Source organism: Dipodomys spectabilis, unplaced genomic scaffold, assembly GCF_019054845.1.
Source record: "Dipodomys spectabilis isolate Male_0828 unplaced genomic scaffold, ASM1905484v1 ptg000201l, whole genome shotgun sequence".
Classification (NCBI taxonomy): Eukaryota; Metazoa; Chordata; class Mammalia; order Rodentia; family Heteromyidae; genus Dipodomys; species Dipodomys spectabilis.
Window position 1 is genome coordinate 2,044,616 of NW_024870878.1, and position 15,113 is coordinate 2,059,728.

At 41.6% G+C, this 15,113-nt stretch overlaps 1 protein-coding gene across 2 annotated transcripts in view; it reads right to left on the reverse strand.

The window, feature by feature from the left end:
* Positions 1-15,113, reverse strand: part of Prdm10 (PR/SET domain 10) — a 111,172-nt gene that overhangs the window by 19,712 nt on the left and 76,347 nt on the right. For both annotated transcript variants that reach the window (XM_042696194.1, XM_042696193.1), the window contains 4 exons: positions 12,303-12,650; positions 10,409-10,564; positions 3,330-3,509; positions 2,146-2,256 (listed from right to left, as the gene is read on the reverse strand). In XM_042696194.1, coding sequence (XP_042552128.1) covers positions 2,146-2,256; positions 3,330-3,509; positions 10,409-10,564; positions 12,303-12,650 — 795 coding nt within the window. The remainder of the gene's footprint in view (positions 1-2,145; positions 2,257-3,329; positions 3,510-10,408; positions 10,565-12,302; positions 12,651-15,113) is intronic.

The window sequence follows — 15,113 nt, forward strand, 5'->3', positions numbered from 1 at the left end:
GTGTGTGTGTGTGTGTGTGTGTGTGTGTGTGTGTGTGTATACATATTATATATATAGATAGGTACTATATTATATATAACATATATATAATTATATAATATGCTATATATAATTAATTATATAATTATATATAACTACATATATTATATATAATTAAGTAAGAACACAATACAAGCATGTAGGAATCTTCCTTGAATTTTCCGTGTATATATAAGTAGTAACTATAATTTTTTTTTAAATCCTTTACCTAAAAATTTAAAAGGTAAACAGAATTGATTTGGAGACCAGTTCACCTTTTTTCTGTCTGTAAGGCTCTCACAGGACCAATGTAACTGAAGATTAGAAGGCACAAAGTCTTGGGGCTGGGAAGGTGGCTCAGTGGTAGAGCGCTTGCCTTGCATGCATGAGGCCCTGAGTTCAATTCCTCAGCACCACATAAGCAAAAAGAAAAAAGCCTGAACTGGCGCTGTGGCTCAAGTGGTAGAGCACTAGTCTTGAGCTGAAGAGCTGAGGGACAGCGCCCAGGCCCAGAGTTCAGGCCCCATGACCAGACCCAAAAAAGAAGGCACAAAGTCTTCTGAGTTGTAAGTTCAATATTGAGCAACTATGGTGAGCACTCTGGTTTAAACCCTGTTTCCTCCTTTTCTTTTTGTGCTCATCCTGGGCTTGAACTTAAGGTCTGAGTATTCTCCCTGAACATTTTTGCTTAAGGTTAATGCTCTATTACTTGAGGCACAGCTCTACTTGCAGCTTTTTGGTAATTAATTGGAGATAAGAGTCTCACAGACTTTCTTGCCCAGGCTGGCTTTGAACTGGGATCCTCAGATCTCAGCCTCCTGAGAAGCTAGGATTACAGCCCTGAGCCACAGGTGGCACCTAAAAACCTGCTTCTTTTAAGCTAACAGAGCTACTTTACCAAAGAAGGACAATATTACAAAGAAACAACAAACAGTATTTTCTTTCCTTTGTAAGTTTACCAAAAAGAAGAAGTACAAGAAGAACAAGAAGAATGAAATCATCCAAGTAGAGTATGCATGACAAAACTTTTTCACCAAAATGCTTAAATAGGGATACAGGTTGACCCATTGTAACAATGAAATGTACAAGACACTATGTTGAAAGCAAACTTTACAACTTGTGGGGGGGAGGGAGGAAGAGAGGAGTTGGGGAGGTGGGGAAGGAAGGGGATGGTAGGGGGAAAACAAAGGAGAAGGTAACAATGAATGATAGGAAATGTATTCATTACCTTCCTCATGTAACTGTAATCCCTCTGTACACTATTTTCACAACAAATATCGTATTTAAAAAACAACAACAGGGGCTGGGAAGGTGGCTCAGTGGTAGAACGCTTGCCTTGCAAGCCTGAGGCTCTGGGTTCGATTCCTCAGCACTACATAAGCAAAAAGAAAAAAGCCGGAAGTGGCACTGTGGCTCAAGTGGTAGAGCACTAGCCTTGAGCTGATGAGCTGAGGGACAGCGGCCAGGCCCAGAGTTCAGGCCCCACACCGGACCCAAAAAAACAACTTTTTCACATCCCACCCAATCTTCTAGAAATCCCAAATCTACTACAGATTTGACAGATGCTCTCATTAGACCTTAAGAACTTAGAATGAATTTGTATTATAAGCTCTTGGTAATCAATGTCTCTTCTTTTATAACAGAAGTCACAGAGAAAACAGATAATAAGAAAACCAAATCCTTTTTTTTTTTTTTTTGGTCAGTCATGGGGCGTAAACTCTGGGCCTGGGCGCTGTCCCTGCATTCAGTTCAAGGCTAGTACTCTACCACTTGAGCCACAGTGCTACTTCTGGTTTTCTGGTGGTTAACTGGAGATAAGAGTATCACAGATTTTCTGCCCAGGCTGGCTTTGAACTGTGATCCTCAGATCTCAGCCTCCTGAGTAGCTAGGATTACAGGCGTGAGCCACTGGCAACTGGCTGTATCAACTAATTCTTAAGGGGGGAAAATGGGTTTAAATGCAGTTCCAAGACTAGCTTTTTGTCTGAATGGAAAACTACTGCGAGGCAAGGAGCCATCTGCTATGAGCAACTGTAAGATCCTACTGTAGATTTGTGCATGCCAACAAACTGGCTCTAATCAGGGCTCCCACAGCTTGGCTCACCAGAGTGGGTATTTTGCTTTTACCTTATCACAGTACTGACAGAAATAATCACGGTTGGGTTTTATGATAGGTAGGGTTAACTCTGGCACCTCTTCTATCTTCATGTCTGGATGCCTCTTTGATAAGTGATTTACCTGAAGGAAAAACAAGAACAAATGAGAAAGAGGGCCCATTAGAGAAGGTAAACAAATGCCTAGGATAAGAGTGCTGGAAGCTGAAATGCTTTGAAGCAGAGCCCACACAGCAAAGCATTTGCCTAGGATCAGCACCTCCAGGCACATGTGACACCACTTCCTGTCAACAGGAGGTAACATTAATTCACTCCACAAACAACTGAAATCAAGCTGGGTCACCAGGATCCCATCAAAAGTCTCTGGCTGTCAGAAGTACTACTGGGAAAATACGACTATACTGGCTTTTCTTTGGTTAATTCTCCTGAATAAATACAATACAAAGTAAGGCTCTGAATTTTAAATATTGTTCTACCTTCCTAGCTCTTAGCTAAAATGTATTCTGCAACTATAAGGTGGTCAAAGTAGGTCAAGAGCAGTAACTGGGCTTTATTCTGTTTACATTAACCTGGGACCACATATCCCGCTTTGATGGGAAGTTTCCTTCTACTGTCATTTCCTAACTGGAAAAAAAGAGGTACTGGCATTCACAGATAGTCAGGGAGAAGGCAAAGATTCCCCCTCCCCAGCAAGTATAATCAGGAACACAAGGAGCTGGAGGTATGGCTCAAGTGGTAGAACACCAGCCTTGAGTGAAAGAGCCATGTACATGCAGCCCTGAGTTCAAACCCTCGTACTGGTGCGCGAATACACACACACACACCTTCCAAAGGAACACAAAAGAGAAGAGGGAAATAGAACAAGACCACAGAGACCGAGAAGCGTAAAGGAAAAAAAAAAAAACAACCTGGTAATGAACAATGAGAGGTCAGGGAGGATTCAGTGGTAGAGCATGTGCTTAGCAGGTACAAGGTCCTGGGTTCAATCCCCAGAAACACACAACAGAAAGCCTTCTCATAGCAGGTAACCCAAAAAGTGACACAGGAGGGCAAAAGGAAATAGGAAGCAGAAATTCCAGACTGGGAACTGTTTGCCAGTTTATTCCCCCAGCCAGTGACTACACCTACTGACAAACAGACTCACAGACACAACACAATATCCAAGAGAAAGAAGGTGGACTGGGAAGCAGCACTGACCAGCATGCCTCTGCGCCGAAAGCCCATCATACACAGGCGGCACTTGAACGTGAAGCTGTCATAGTCCGTGGATGTGATGCGGGGTTTGAAGGTCTTGGAGCGGCTGATGCGATCGGCTTTCTTGGCTTCTCTTTCAGGATTATGCATTCTTTGCATGTGTTCCCGTAGTTTGTCTTTCCGCTATTTGGAGAGAATTTTTGAAAATGGAGTAAGGGTGAGTATAGTATAATTTTAATGGAAGGAATGATTGTTTTTAGAGAAATACAAACACGTAGTTACCACAAGCCACTAATTTGGTTGCTGCAGTAGTGGGATATCACAGATGGGTCAAAAGTAGAATCACAGGCCAGGCACCAGTGATTCAAACCTGTAATCCTAGCTGCTCAGGCTGAGATATGAGGATCTTGGTTCGAAGCCACATGGGGCAAGAAAGCCTGTGAAACTCTTTATTTCCAATTAACTACCAAAAAGATGTGGTGGAGCTGTGACTCAAGTGGTAGAATGCTAGCATTGAGCAAAAGAGGCTCAGAACAGCACCCAGGCTGAGTTCAAAGCCCTAGGATTGGCGCGCGCATGCACACACATGTGCGCACGCACACACACACATGCATGCACATGCACACATGCATGCACGCACACACGCACATGCACAAAGTAGAATCACTAACAAGTGCCTTTAGTAGGTTGCCATCATTAAACATGAATGACTGCTTTTTGAGAAGAAAGACTGCTTTATATAAAGGAGCACAAAGAGTACATTGGTAAGTCTGGTATTAACAACTACACAACAAACTGATAAAGAAGGATCAGCAATATTGACTTTACAAAGCCATGGGTATAATACTCATTTCCCACATATTTGAATGACATGGCACTTTGAAATCTCAAATGCAATTCAGTAAAGACCTATCAGCTAATGGATTTGAGTTTCTCACCTCATGGAGTTAGAAATTCAAGGCAGCAATTGCACTATCCACTGTACATGGACCATGTGGACCAGGGCACAGGTGCACCTTTTTTTTTTTGGAGCTGGGGTCTTTTTTTTTTTTTGGGTCCGGTTGTGGGGACTGAACTCTGGGCCTGAGCGCTGTCCCTCAGCTCTTCAGCTCAAGGCTAGTGCCCTACCACTTGAGCCACAGCACCACTTCCGGCTTTTTTCTTTTTGCTTATGTGGTGCTGAGGAATTGAACTCAGGGCCTCATACATGCAAGACAAGCACTCTACCACTGAGTCACCTTCCCAGTCACCCCAGCCTGATTTAGATGAGCAAACTCATCTGCTGGCTGTGACATCTTAAGATTGGTGATAAAAGCTGGGTACTGGTGGCTCACGCCTGTAATCCTAGCTACTCAGGAGGCTGAGATCTGATTTTTTTTTTTTTTGGGGGGGGGGTCTGGTCGTGGGGCCTGAACTCTGGGCCTGGGCGCTGTCCCTCAGCTCTTCAGCTCAAGGCTAGTGCCCTACCACTTGAGCCACAGCACCACTTCCGGCTTTTTTCTTTTTGCTTATGTGGTGCTGAGGAATTGAACTCAGGGCCTCAGGCATGCAAGGGAAGCGCTCTACCACTGAGCTACCTTTCCAGCCCCTGGAGCTGGGGACTTGTTTCATTGCCTTGACTGTCCCCAAAATCCAGGGCTCAGGTGATCCTCCCACTTCAGCCTCACAAATTGCTGGGATTATCTAGCTGCCTTGATTATCTAGTAATCCATGCTAGTGCAAGTCCACAGAAAGAAAATTAGGCAGAGGTCATTCTGAATAAAAATAAATTTTAAAAAATGCCACTAAAAGAGGATACTCTTAGGGAAGAACACAAAGCCGCATTGCCTATGTGCCTCTGATCATAGAAAATAGTATTTATCAAGATGAACTCCAGAAAATGGAAACAAGAGCTTTTTTCTTTGTTGTTTCTATTTTCCTTTTGTCTTGTTTGTTCATTTATCTGTCTTTGGGAGGGCCAGGTGAGATACAGAAATGGAAGGACAGAGGGTGAACAAGTGCAGCAGTGGGACTCACTCGACACTATCCTGAAAATGAACTATACTACTGAGGGCGGGGATGAGAGGGAAGAAACTGGGAGAGCGCGAAGGAAGTAGTGACATTATCCCAAAAGAAATGTTCTCATTACCTGACTTAGGAAACTGTAAACTCTCTGTATATCACCTTTAAAATAATTTTGTTAAGAAAGAAAAAAGCCAACTTCGTTATCCAGTGGGGTTGTCTGCTCTTGGAAGGAGGTTCAAACTGCTTCAGTTTTGTAATGACTGAATCTTTCTGCAACAAGTTCTTCCCAACTTTTGGTGCAGGGACTGTCTTTAACCACTGAGGTTTTCAGCACAATCATTCAACAAATGCTCCAGTGCTTACTATGCCGAGTACTAAGTTCCAGTGCAGGGCACCTCTCGCTCAGCTGCCTCTGCTACAATGGATACAACTACTCTTTCCCCTGTCCCACTGGGCCTCTCACTCCTGGGATGCTCAGTTTCTCAGTCTGCAGCAAATCTGAGCTAAGGACAGTGCCCTAAGTAACAGTAATCTTCTTTACAGCAGATCCAGTGATAAAGTTCCATTGCCTTGCTACTTTCTCCTGATCACCAGTATCCACTAATTTTCTTCCTCTATTTTCATTAAACAGACCAATTCACCCTAACCGAATCATTTCTTAAACTTCAAAGCACCATATTAATACACACCAAATAAACAGTAATGGGCATGTATTTGTTGGGTGCCAAATCTCCACAAGACCTTTCCACTCCAGCATCTCCCAAATCAGATTCCAAACCTTCTACTCATTTCTCCTCACGCTTGTACCTAGCTTCTTAGTATCAGTGGTGTATGCAGACATCTAGCCTCCCAAAGTACAGATCTCAATTCTTCATACTCTGCCTTTCACTCTTTCATCCATCCCGAGGTCCTATGAGTTCTTCTTCAATTGTCTGCCTGGACCTCCTTCGGCTTGTGAGCCTGAGTTTAGGATCCGCTTCCAAAGGCCCTGGGCTCTCTTTACTGTAAGTCTAATTAATCAGTCTAACAAGCTGGCTTTACCTCTCTGATGTCATCTCCTCACTGGCCTCTTCCTACACATCCATTCCATCACTCACCATCTCATCTGCTGAATGTGCTACTGCTTCAGTCCCTGCTGCTTCCTCTCTTGGGGTATCTTCATTCCTCATCCTTTCCTTTTCCCTAGCTGGCAAACTCTTCCTCAACCTTTAGTGAATTCGGAATTGTTATTGTGAGCTGGGAGTAGAGTTAATACTTAACTAGTATCTGTGAGGTGCTGGGTTCACTGAAAATAAAAAGCTATCAGTGCTTCCTTATACTCCAAGTAAGAGTTAACTGTTCTCATAGCACGTCATCCTTTATTATAGTATCAATATTTTATTTTGGAGGCAGGCTCTCACTATGTAGCCTGGGCTAACCTCACAGTGCGGATCCTCCTGCCTAATCCTCCACTGGATTATAAGAATGCACCAATGGGGCTGGGAAGGTGGCTCAGTGGTAGAGCGCTTGCCTTGCATGCCTGAGGCCCTGGGTTCGATTCCTCAGCACCACATAAGCAAAAAGAAAAAACCCGGAAGTGGCGCTGTGGCTCAAGTGGTAGAGTGCTAGCCTTGAGCTGAAGAGCTGAGGGACAGCGCCCAGGCCCAGAGTTCAGGTCCCACGACCAGACCCCCCCCCAAAAAAAAGAATGCACCAACATACCAATTCAATAAAATTTTAAATGTTTATTTTCTGACAAAAGTGTTAGCTTTCGAAAGTCAAAATACCTTATCTATCTATCTATTCCCATCTATCTATCTTCTATCTTTGTTGGCCTCATGGAATTTATAGTTAGGAGGACAGACAAATTTAATATATGACTGCTATCAGCAAATACATGTTAGCAAGCAAAAGGTACTATGGAAATTAATAATAATAAAAAAAAAAAGCATTCAGTTCACAGACCAAGAAATGCCCAGATGAAGTGTGATACTTGCCAGGTGAAATGATATGAATCTAAAGGCTTCTTTCAAGCTTGGGTAAGAGGGAGGAGAAATGTACCCTGCACTGGAGTGTAGCCAGAGTGCAACGTGGAAGAGGGAAAAGAGAGGCAAAGCAAAACGAGGTTTTGCAGTGTCTGTTAAATGATGAGAACTGGAGGATCTATCTTTATGAAGACCTATTAAGGAATTTTTTTTTTTTTTTTTTTACAAGAGCCAGGACATCAGATTTATTCTCTAGAAAATTACCCCAGCTATAGTCTGAAAAAAAATCATTGTAAGTATGTGGTAGTTTTGAGGTCTATCAATATGGCCAGACAAACTACATTTAGATAGAATCTTCTTCCCAGTATTGTTCCAAGTTAGAATCAGCCAAAAGAAGCTAGCACCAGACTGGAGGGGTCAGTTCCTCCCCCAAATCCTCCTTCCATCTCAGCCACAGCTCTCTTCCTGATTGCCAGTCCTGCCGTCCAACTCAGGCTTGCCATCGGACACAGCCACATGGACTTCTGTGAATGACGGCAGCTTCCGTCCATGGGCCGGCCCTGCAGATGAGTTCCCACTTGTCTGCCCAGGCCATTGCTTCAGAAGATTCAATGGTGGCTGTTCTGATACCCAACTTCTCCTTTCAGACATTTACTTACTCTTCTAAGACAATCTTCTGGCAAGTAACTTTGCTTCCCTAATTGAACCCTGACCAATATATTGGGTGAAATGAAAGGAGAAAATAGAAGTTGATTTTTTAACACCTTTCTTGGTGTTAAAGTAGTATCGGGCAAAAAATTGATAAGCAAAGGGTGTTGAGTGGATAGGATGGATGGTTGCCCAAGTAATTAACATCACAAGACAGGGATCCTTTCATATAAAATCTTTTCTTTTAGGGCTGGGAAGGTGGCTCAGTGGTAGAGCGCATGCCTTGCATGCCAGAGGCCCTGGGTTCAATTCCTCAGCACCACATAAACAAAAAGAAAAAAGCCGGAAGTGGTGCTGTGGCTCAAGTGGTAGAGTGCTAGCCTTGAGCTGAAGAGCTGAGGGACAGCGCCCAGGCCCAGAGTTCAGGCCCCATGACCGGACCCAAAAGAAAAAAAAAAAGAAATAAAATCTTTTCTTTTATAGGGCTAAGCCTAAAATTTGGTGGTAGAGCCAGTATTTAGCACGCATAAAGCCATAGGTTCAATCCTTAACACAGAATAGCTTCATTATAAAACCAAGAAAAATCCAGACTTACTTATACTTTTCACATTTGAGTTGCTTACAGAGATTTAAATAATGCTATTATCCTATATAAACCACCACAAAAATTTATGACAAATGAACCACAAAACTTGAGCGTTAAAAATTACTTTCTATGTCCTGCTAGTGCTCTACTTTGAGCCACAGCTCAACCTCCAGCTTTTTTGGTGTTTAACTGAAGATAAGAATTTCATGGACTTTACTACGAGGGCTGGCTTTGAACCACAATCCTGAGATCTCAGCCTCTTGAATAGCTAGGATTAAATGTGTGAGCCATTGGCGTCTGGCTTTTAATGTTATTCTAAATAGATATACCCCCACATTTTTCCCTCCTAAGGATCCAGTTCTGATTTTTCCCATTATCTATGATAGTACAAGCCACAGTCATATTCAGTAGTGTCTCTCAATGATATTTTTGCAACATCTCCTTATTTCCAAATGCAACATATGATTATTTTTCACATTTATTTATGTAACCGTCATCTCTGAGTCTCCTGTGGGCTTTTCTTTTGTTGTTTCTCAAGTCCAGGCAGGTTTTGGATACTTTCTTTACTTTTTCTGCTTTTTTGGTTTACTATGTAAGCCAGGCTGGCCTCAAACTTTTTGATTCTCTTTCCTCAGCCTCCTGAGTACTGGGATCATATGTATGTACCAACATGCCAAAATATGTGTTATACTTCATTTAATGCTTGAAGTCATTACCACTCTCCAAAGTGGTCTCAGCACCCTTCACATCTTCCATCCCTGTTAGATGAGACTCTGGTTACCTCAGTAATATATTCAGATGCTTAATAAAAGCTCATCAATAAAAGCAAGCCAGGCGCTGGTGGCTCACACTTGTAATCCTAGCTACTCAGGAGGCTGAGATCTGAGGATAGCGATTCAAAGCCAGCTCAAAGCCAGCTCGGTCAGGAAAGTCCATGAAACTCTTATCTCCAATAAACCACCAGAAAAACCAGAAGTGGCACTGTAGCTCAAGTGGTAGAGCACTAGCCTTGAGCTGAAGAGCTGAGGGACAAGCACTCAGGCCCAGAGTTCAAGCCCCACAAACCAACACAAAAAAATAAAATAAAATAAATCCCTTGGCAACTGGGTGCTTGGTGGCTCTCACTTGTAATCCAAGCTACTCAGAAGGCTGAGATATGAGGATCATAGTTTGATGCCAGCTCAGGCAGAAAAGATGAGACCCTTATCTCCAGCTAACTACCAAAAGTCAGGATCAGTTGTGGCTTACATGGTAAAGTGACAGCCTTGAGCGAGAAAACTAAGGATAGTGCCCATGCCCTGAATTCAAGCTTCACTACCAATACCAAATAAATAAATAAAATCCATCCCTTGCTTTGAATGTAAGTAAATATACTGGACTTTTAGAAACACCTCAATAATAACTTAGTTGTACTAGTTAGTATATAATTAGATTCTTTTAGGATCTTCATTCTTTATTTTTTTGTTTTTGCTTTTAAACTTTTATTATAAAGATGATATGTTACTATTTCATAACGAATACATTCCTTTTTGGATAAAGTCACCCCTTCCTTTGCTCTCTCCCAGCTTTTCTCTCCTGTCTTCACTCATAAGTTGTGTAGTTCATTTTCAACACAGTGTCTACTGAGTATCACTGCTGCATTTATTCACCCTTTGTCCCTCCATTTCTTGCATTATTAGGATCTGCATTATTAATTCAATAGTTTAGGAATTTTAATTAATTATTTTGAGAAATAAGTAACTTCTTACTATTAATTTTCTAAGTAAATCAAAGGCCTAAAGTGCTTCCCAATTCAGCTCAACATAAATGGTGATACATGAATTAAATGAGCAGGCACTTATCCTCTGCCTAACTCCATTCCAGGGGCTATCAATACATACCTTAAACTGTTTTCCACAGGTAGAACACAGGAAGTCTTTGCGATCTGAATGCCGGAGCATGTGGAGCCGCAGCTTATCAGGACGGCAGAAGGCCTTGTCACACTCTGTACACTGGTAGATCTTTTCTGAATGGAAGCTGCGAACGTGCTTTTTTACCTGGCAGTAAAGACCAGGGGAAACTCAGGCCCTCAGGCAGCAGAGAAGAACCAAAGGCAGCTAGCTCCTCCCAACACTAGAGGGCGCCAATGCATTAGCATGGATTTCCATCAACCCGGCCCTGTCATCCAATCAAATGTGAAGACTTAGCCTCAATAATGCCTACTGTCCTTGCCCTGAATTAAACAAGTTGCCAGAAAGCCCTACAACTCTGAACCTCCCAGACGAATAATAGAAAAAAGAAAAATGTTTGTTGAGATGTCCTGATCACTTGGTGTCCAAATCTCGCTTCCTTTTTAAGATGAAAAGCAGGATTGTTTGGTGTTTAAATAAATCTTGGCAAACATTATCTACAAGAAAAAAATTTCTTTTTATATCTTTCCATAAAATCACTCTGGGATTAGGGATGTAGAGCTTTGTTGTAGAGCAATTACCTAGCAAACATGAGGCCCTGGTTCAATCCCAGCACTAGAAAGAAAAATTAAGTTTGAAGAATTAAAAATATGAATTAGATGACATGGGAAACATTACCCATTTATGATTACAACACAGGTGTTTTTCTCCTTGCTTCGGGACATATTCTCTTTGCTTTTAGATAATAAAAGAATAATAGGATATAGCTTTGGCCTATGTTCAATTTCTACCACATGATATATATATAAGTATATATCATATATATATTATAAATAACATATCCATATGTATGCCTACATAATATATGTACTTATACATATGTGTATCTTTTGAATGCTCTTAGCTAGACATGTTAAATTAAAAACATCTGTGGGAACAGACTATAGCTCAGTACAGCATGTACCTAGTCCTTAGCATGTGTTAGCCCTGGGTTCCATGCCCAGCACAGAAAAGAGAGAGAGAGAGAGAGAGAGAGAGAGGAAGGAAGGAAGGAAGGAAGAAAGGAAGGAAGGAAGAAAGAAAGGAAGGAAAGGATGGAGGGAGAGAGGGAGGGAGAGAGAGAAAAAAATTGAGAAAAAGAAAGAAAAAAGATGAGAGAGGAAGAGAAAAAAGAAAAGCACTATGAATGGAAGTTAATTATTATTTTATAAAGCATTTTGCTCCATTATTTTGACAATTCTTTGCCATCAAATTCTGCCTTAGCAATCTTCTAACTATATGAAATGTGGAAATTCTCAAGACTTTTAATACTAGCAATACTATGATTAAATCTATTATGCTTTTGCTTTAGTAACTGTCCTTTTAAAAGTATTTTTATGAGATATTGAGATTTGATAATTCACTAATATATAAAATGAAATCATGGCTATTATGGAAATTATCTTGACCCATTTTTCTCTAACAAAGAATATACTACCAGGAAGCACATACAAAAGCATATTATACACCACCTTTCTCTTGCTTCCTTCCAAAATGTATGACCTTAGTAATGCAAGACAGGAAACCAGGGAGATGCTTATAGCCCAGGAATGGGAGTTTGTCTTCTACAGATTCTATATCATATTTCATCAACAATGGATATTGACAAGTATTAAGGCAGGCTTAAAAGATTATAATCACATCTGAGTGTTTATTACTTGAAATGTAGCTTAGATATTTAGATGACAAGGTCTGATTTGAACAACTATGGATCATAAGATTGTCAAAAGTAGTTTGATTGAAGAAGTGGAAATGTAGGTGGTAGGCAGTCTCAATTTTCCAAAAATCCAAGTTTCTTTTAGCAAAAGAAGGAAGTAGACAAGAATCTTGGTTAGTGGACACTCACCTGGATAAAATCTGGGAACCGTTTCTTACAAGTTGGGCAGGTGAAATAGCCATCATTGATATGAATGGCCACATGATCTTTCAACAAATCAAGGCGATCAAAGGATTCTGGGCAAAAAATGCAAGAGTAAGTCTTCTGGTCTGAATGGAGCTTCATGTGGCTCTCCAGAGAAGCGCTGCTGATGAAGCCCTTGTTACACAGATCACAGGTCAACGGGCAGTTACCCTCCCGCCCATGGAAGCGCAAGTGTTGGTCCAGTTTGTCCTTTTCACGGAAGGCCTTCCCACACTGCAAACACTTAAAAGGCCGGAAGGACTTCCGAATAAACAGATGCTGAAGAGCTGCATTCTGAAAGACATACAGAAATATGACCATGTCGTGAGAAAACTGAGAATGCCAGTGATTCACACATCTGTAGGGGAAGAGAAGGTGATCCCTGTAATCACAGACTCCAAATGCCAAGACACAAAGGGAAGAGAAGACTTTCCTGGTAAAAATGCTGAAAATGAAAGCCATCCCCAAAGCTTATCTTTCAAAGATTATTACTACATTTTGCTTTATGTTATGCCCACGTATGTGTTTTCTTTTGAAAGGATTAGAAGTAACATTCAATACGGGTTTTTAAGAGGACACTTGTGGGCTGGAGCTCAAGCATTTGCCTCACATACATGAGATCCTGGGTTCAATTTCTAATATCATTAAAAAAATTTTTAATTTAAAGATTTGCATCAGATGGGTGACAGTGTTGTCAGATACCTTGCATTCATATACTGTTTTGTAGAATGGGAACTTCTTTGTACAACTTAAAGATAATATAATTTTTTTAAAGATTTGCTGGGAATATGGCTTAGTGGTAGAGTGCTTGCCTAACATGCATGAAGCCTTGTGTTCTATTCCTCAGTACCATATAAACAGAGAATGGCAGAAGTGGCACTGTGGCTCAAGTGGTAGAGTGCTAGCTAGCCTTGAGCAAAAGAAGCTCAGGGACAGTGCCCAGGCCCTGAATTCAAGCCCCAGGACAGGAAGGAAGGAAGGAAGGAAGGAAGGAAGGGAGGGAGGGAGGGAGGGAGGGAGGAAGGGAGGAAGGGAGGAAAGGAGAAAGAGAGAAAAAAGAGAAAGAAAGAGTGAAAGGAAGAAAGGAAGAGAGAGAAAGAAAAGAAGCAAGGAAGAATGAAAGAAAGAAGCAAGCAAGGAAGAGAGAGAAAGGAAAGGAAGAAAGAAGAAGGAGGAAGGAAGGAAGGATGGAAGGAAGGAAGGAGGAAGAGAGGGAGGGAGAAAAGGAGAGAGGGAAGAAAGGGAGAGAGGGAGGGAAGAATGGAGCAAGGGAGGGAAGAAGGGAGGGAGGGAGCAAGTAAGGAAGGAGGGAAGGAAGGAAAGAAGAAAGGAAGGAAGGAAGGAAAGCAGGAAGGAAGGAAGGAGTCTCAGAATGATAACATTTGTTAATTTGGAAGAGAAGACTTGTAAGTTGCACATGTATGAATAAGGATGGAATACATTACCCCAAATATTATGTCCTAAAGTTCTTGATAAAAATAATTTAACTGGTAGTTCACTCCTTTAATCCTGTCTACTTAGGAAGCTAAGATCTGAGGATTGTAGCTGGAAGTAAGCCCAGATATAAAAGTCCATGAGAAAGCTGGTCATGAGGCTCAGTGGTACAGTGCTTGCCTAGCATGCATGAAGCCTTGGGTTCGATTCTTCAGTACCACATAAACAGAAAAAAGCAGGAAGTGGTGCTGTGGCTCAAGTGGTAGAGTGTTACCCTTGAGCAAAAGAAGCTCTGGGACAGTGCCCAGGCCCTGAGTTCAAGCCCCAGGATTGGCAAAAAAAAAAAAAAAAAGTCCATGAGACTCTTACTTCCAGTTCATCAGCAAAAAATGCCAAAACTGGAGGTGTGGCTCAAATGGTAGAGTGCTAGCCTTGAGTGAAAAAAGCCAAGTGAGATTTTGAGGACCTGAGTTCAAGCTCCATTACCAGCACTGAGAGAGAGAGAGAGAGAGACAGACAGACAGACAGACAGACAGACAGAGACAGAGAGAGACAAAGAGACAGAGAGACAGAGACAGAGACAGAGAGAATTTGAAGCTTGATGAAAATAGAGGCAGAAATGGCTACAGGTTTTCATCGGCAGGTAAGGAAAATGTTCTGGGATTAGATAGTGTAGGCTGTACCCACTTTAAAAGAGGGATTTTTGTGCTATGTGAATTATAGATCACAATAGAAGGAAAAGAATTCAAAATGAAATGAAGAAATGAGATGTATGTGAATATGTTTGGTTATAAAACAGGACAATGAGCATATACCAAAAAGAGAATATATACACATCTCATCACTTCCTACTCAATATCCAGTTAGTTCTACAATGCCATGCTAACAGTTAAGCCTGTTTACTTCCTGTCTAGACAGGTCAATTTTGCCCTCTTTTTTTCAGTCACAGATTGCACTACCAAGGAGGATTAGCTGTCTTTTAAGTTCATGCAATTGTTAAAGGGAAAGACAGAGAAGATGGATGCTCAGGGCAATCCATCGGGACTGCTGGAAAAGCAACTCACAGGCCACCGAGAGCAGATCCCAGAACCATCACACAGAGAACATAGAATCAGTAGTTTTCTATAATACTCATCCATAAATTCTTCAGAACATTGAAAGGAAGCTCTAGACAACAGTCATGAAGGGGAAAGTCCCTCAAAACCCTGTGACTGGGCTGGCAGAGTGGCTGAATTAGTAGAGCTCTTGCCTAGCAAGCATAAGTACCTGATTCAAACTCCAGTACTAATAAACTTATGACTGGGCATATCCATAGCTATGGAA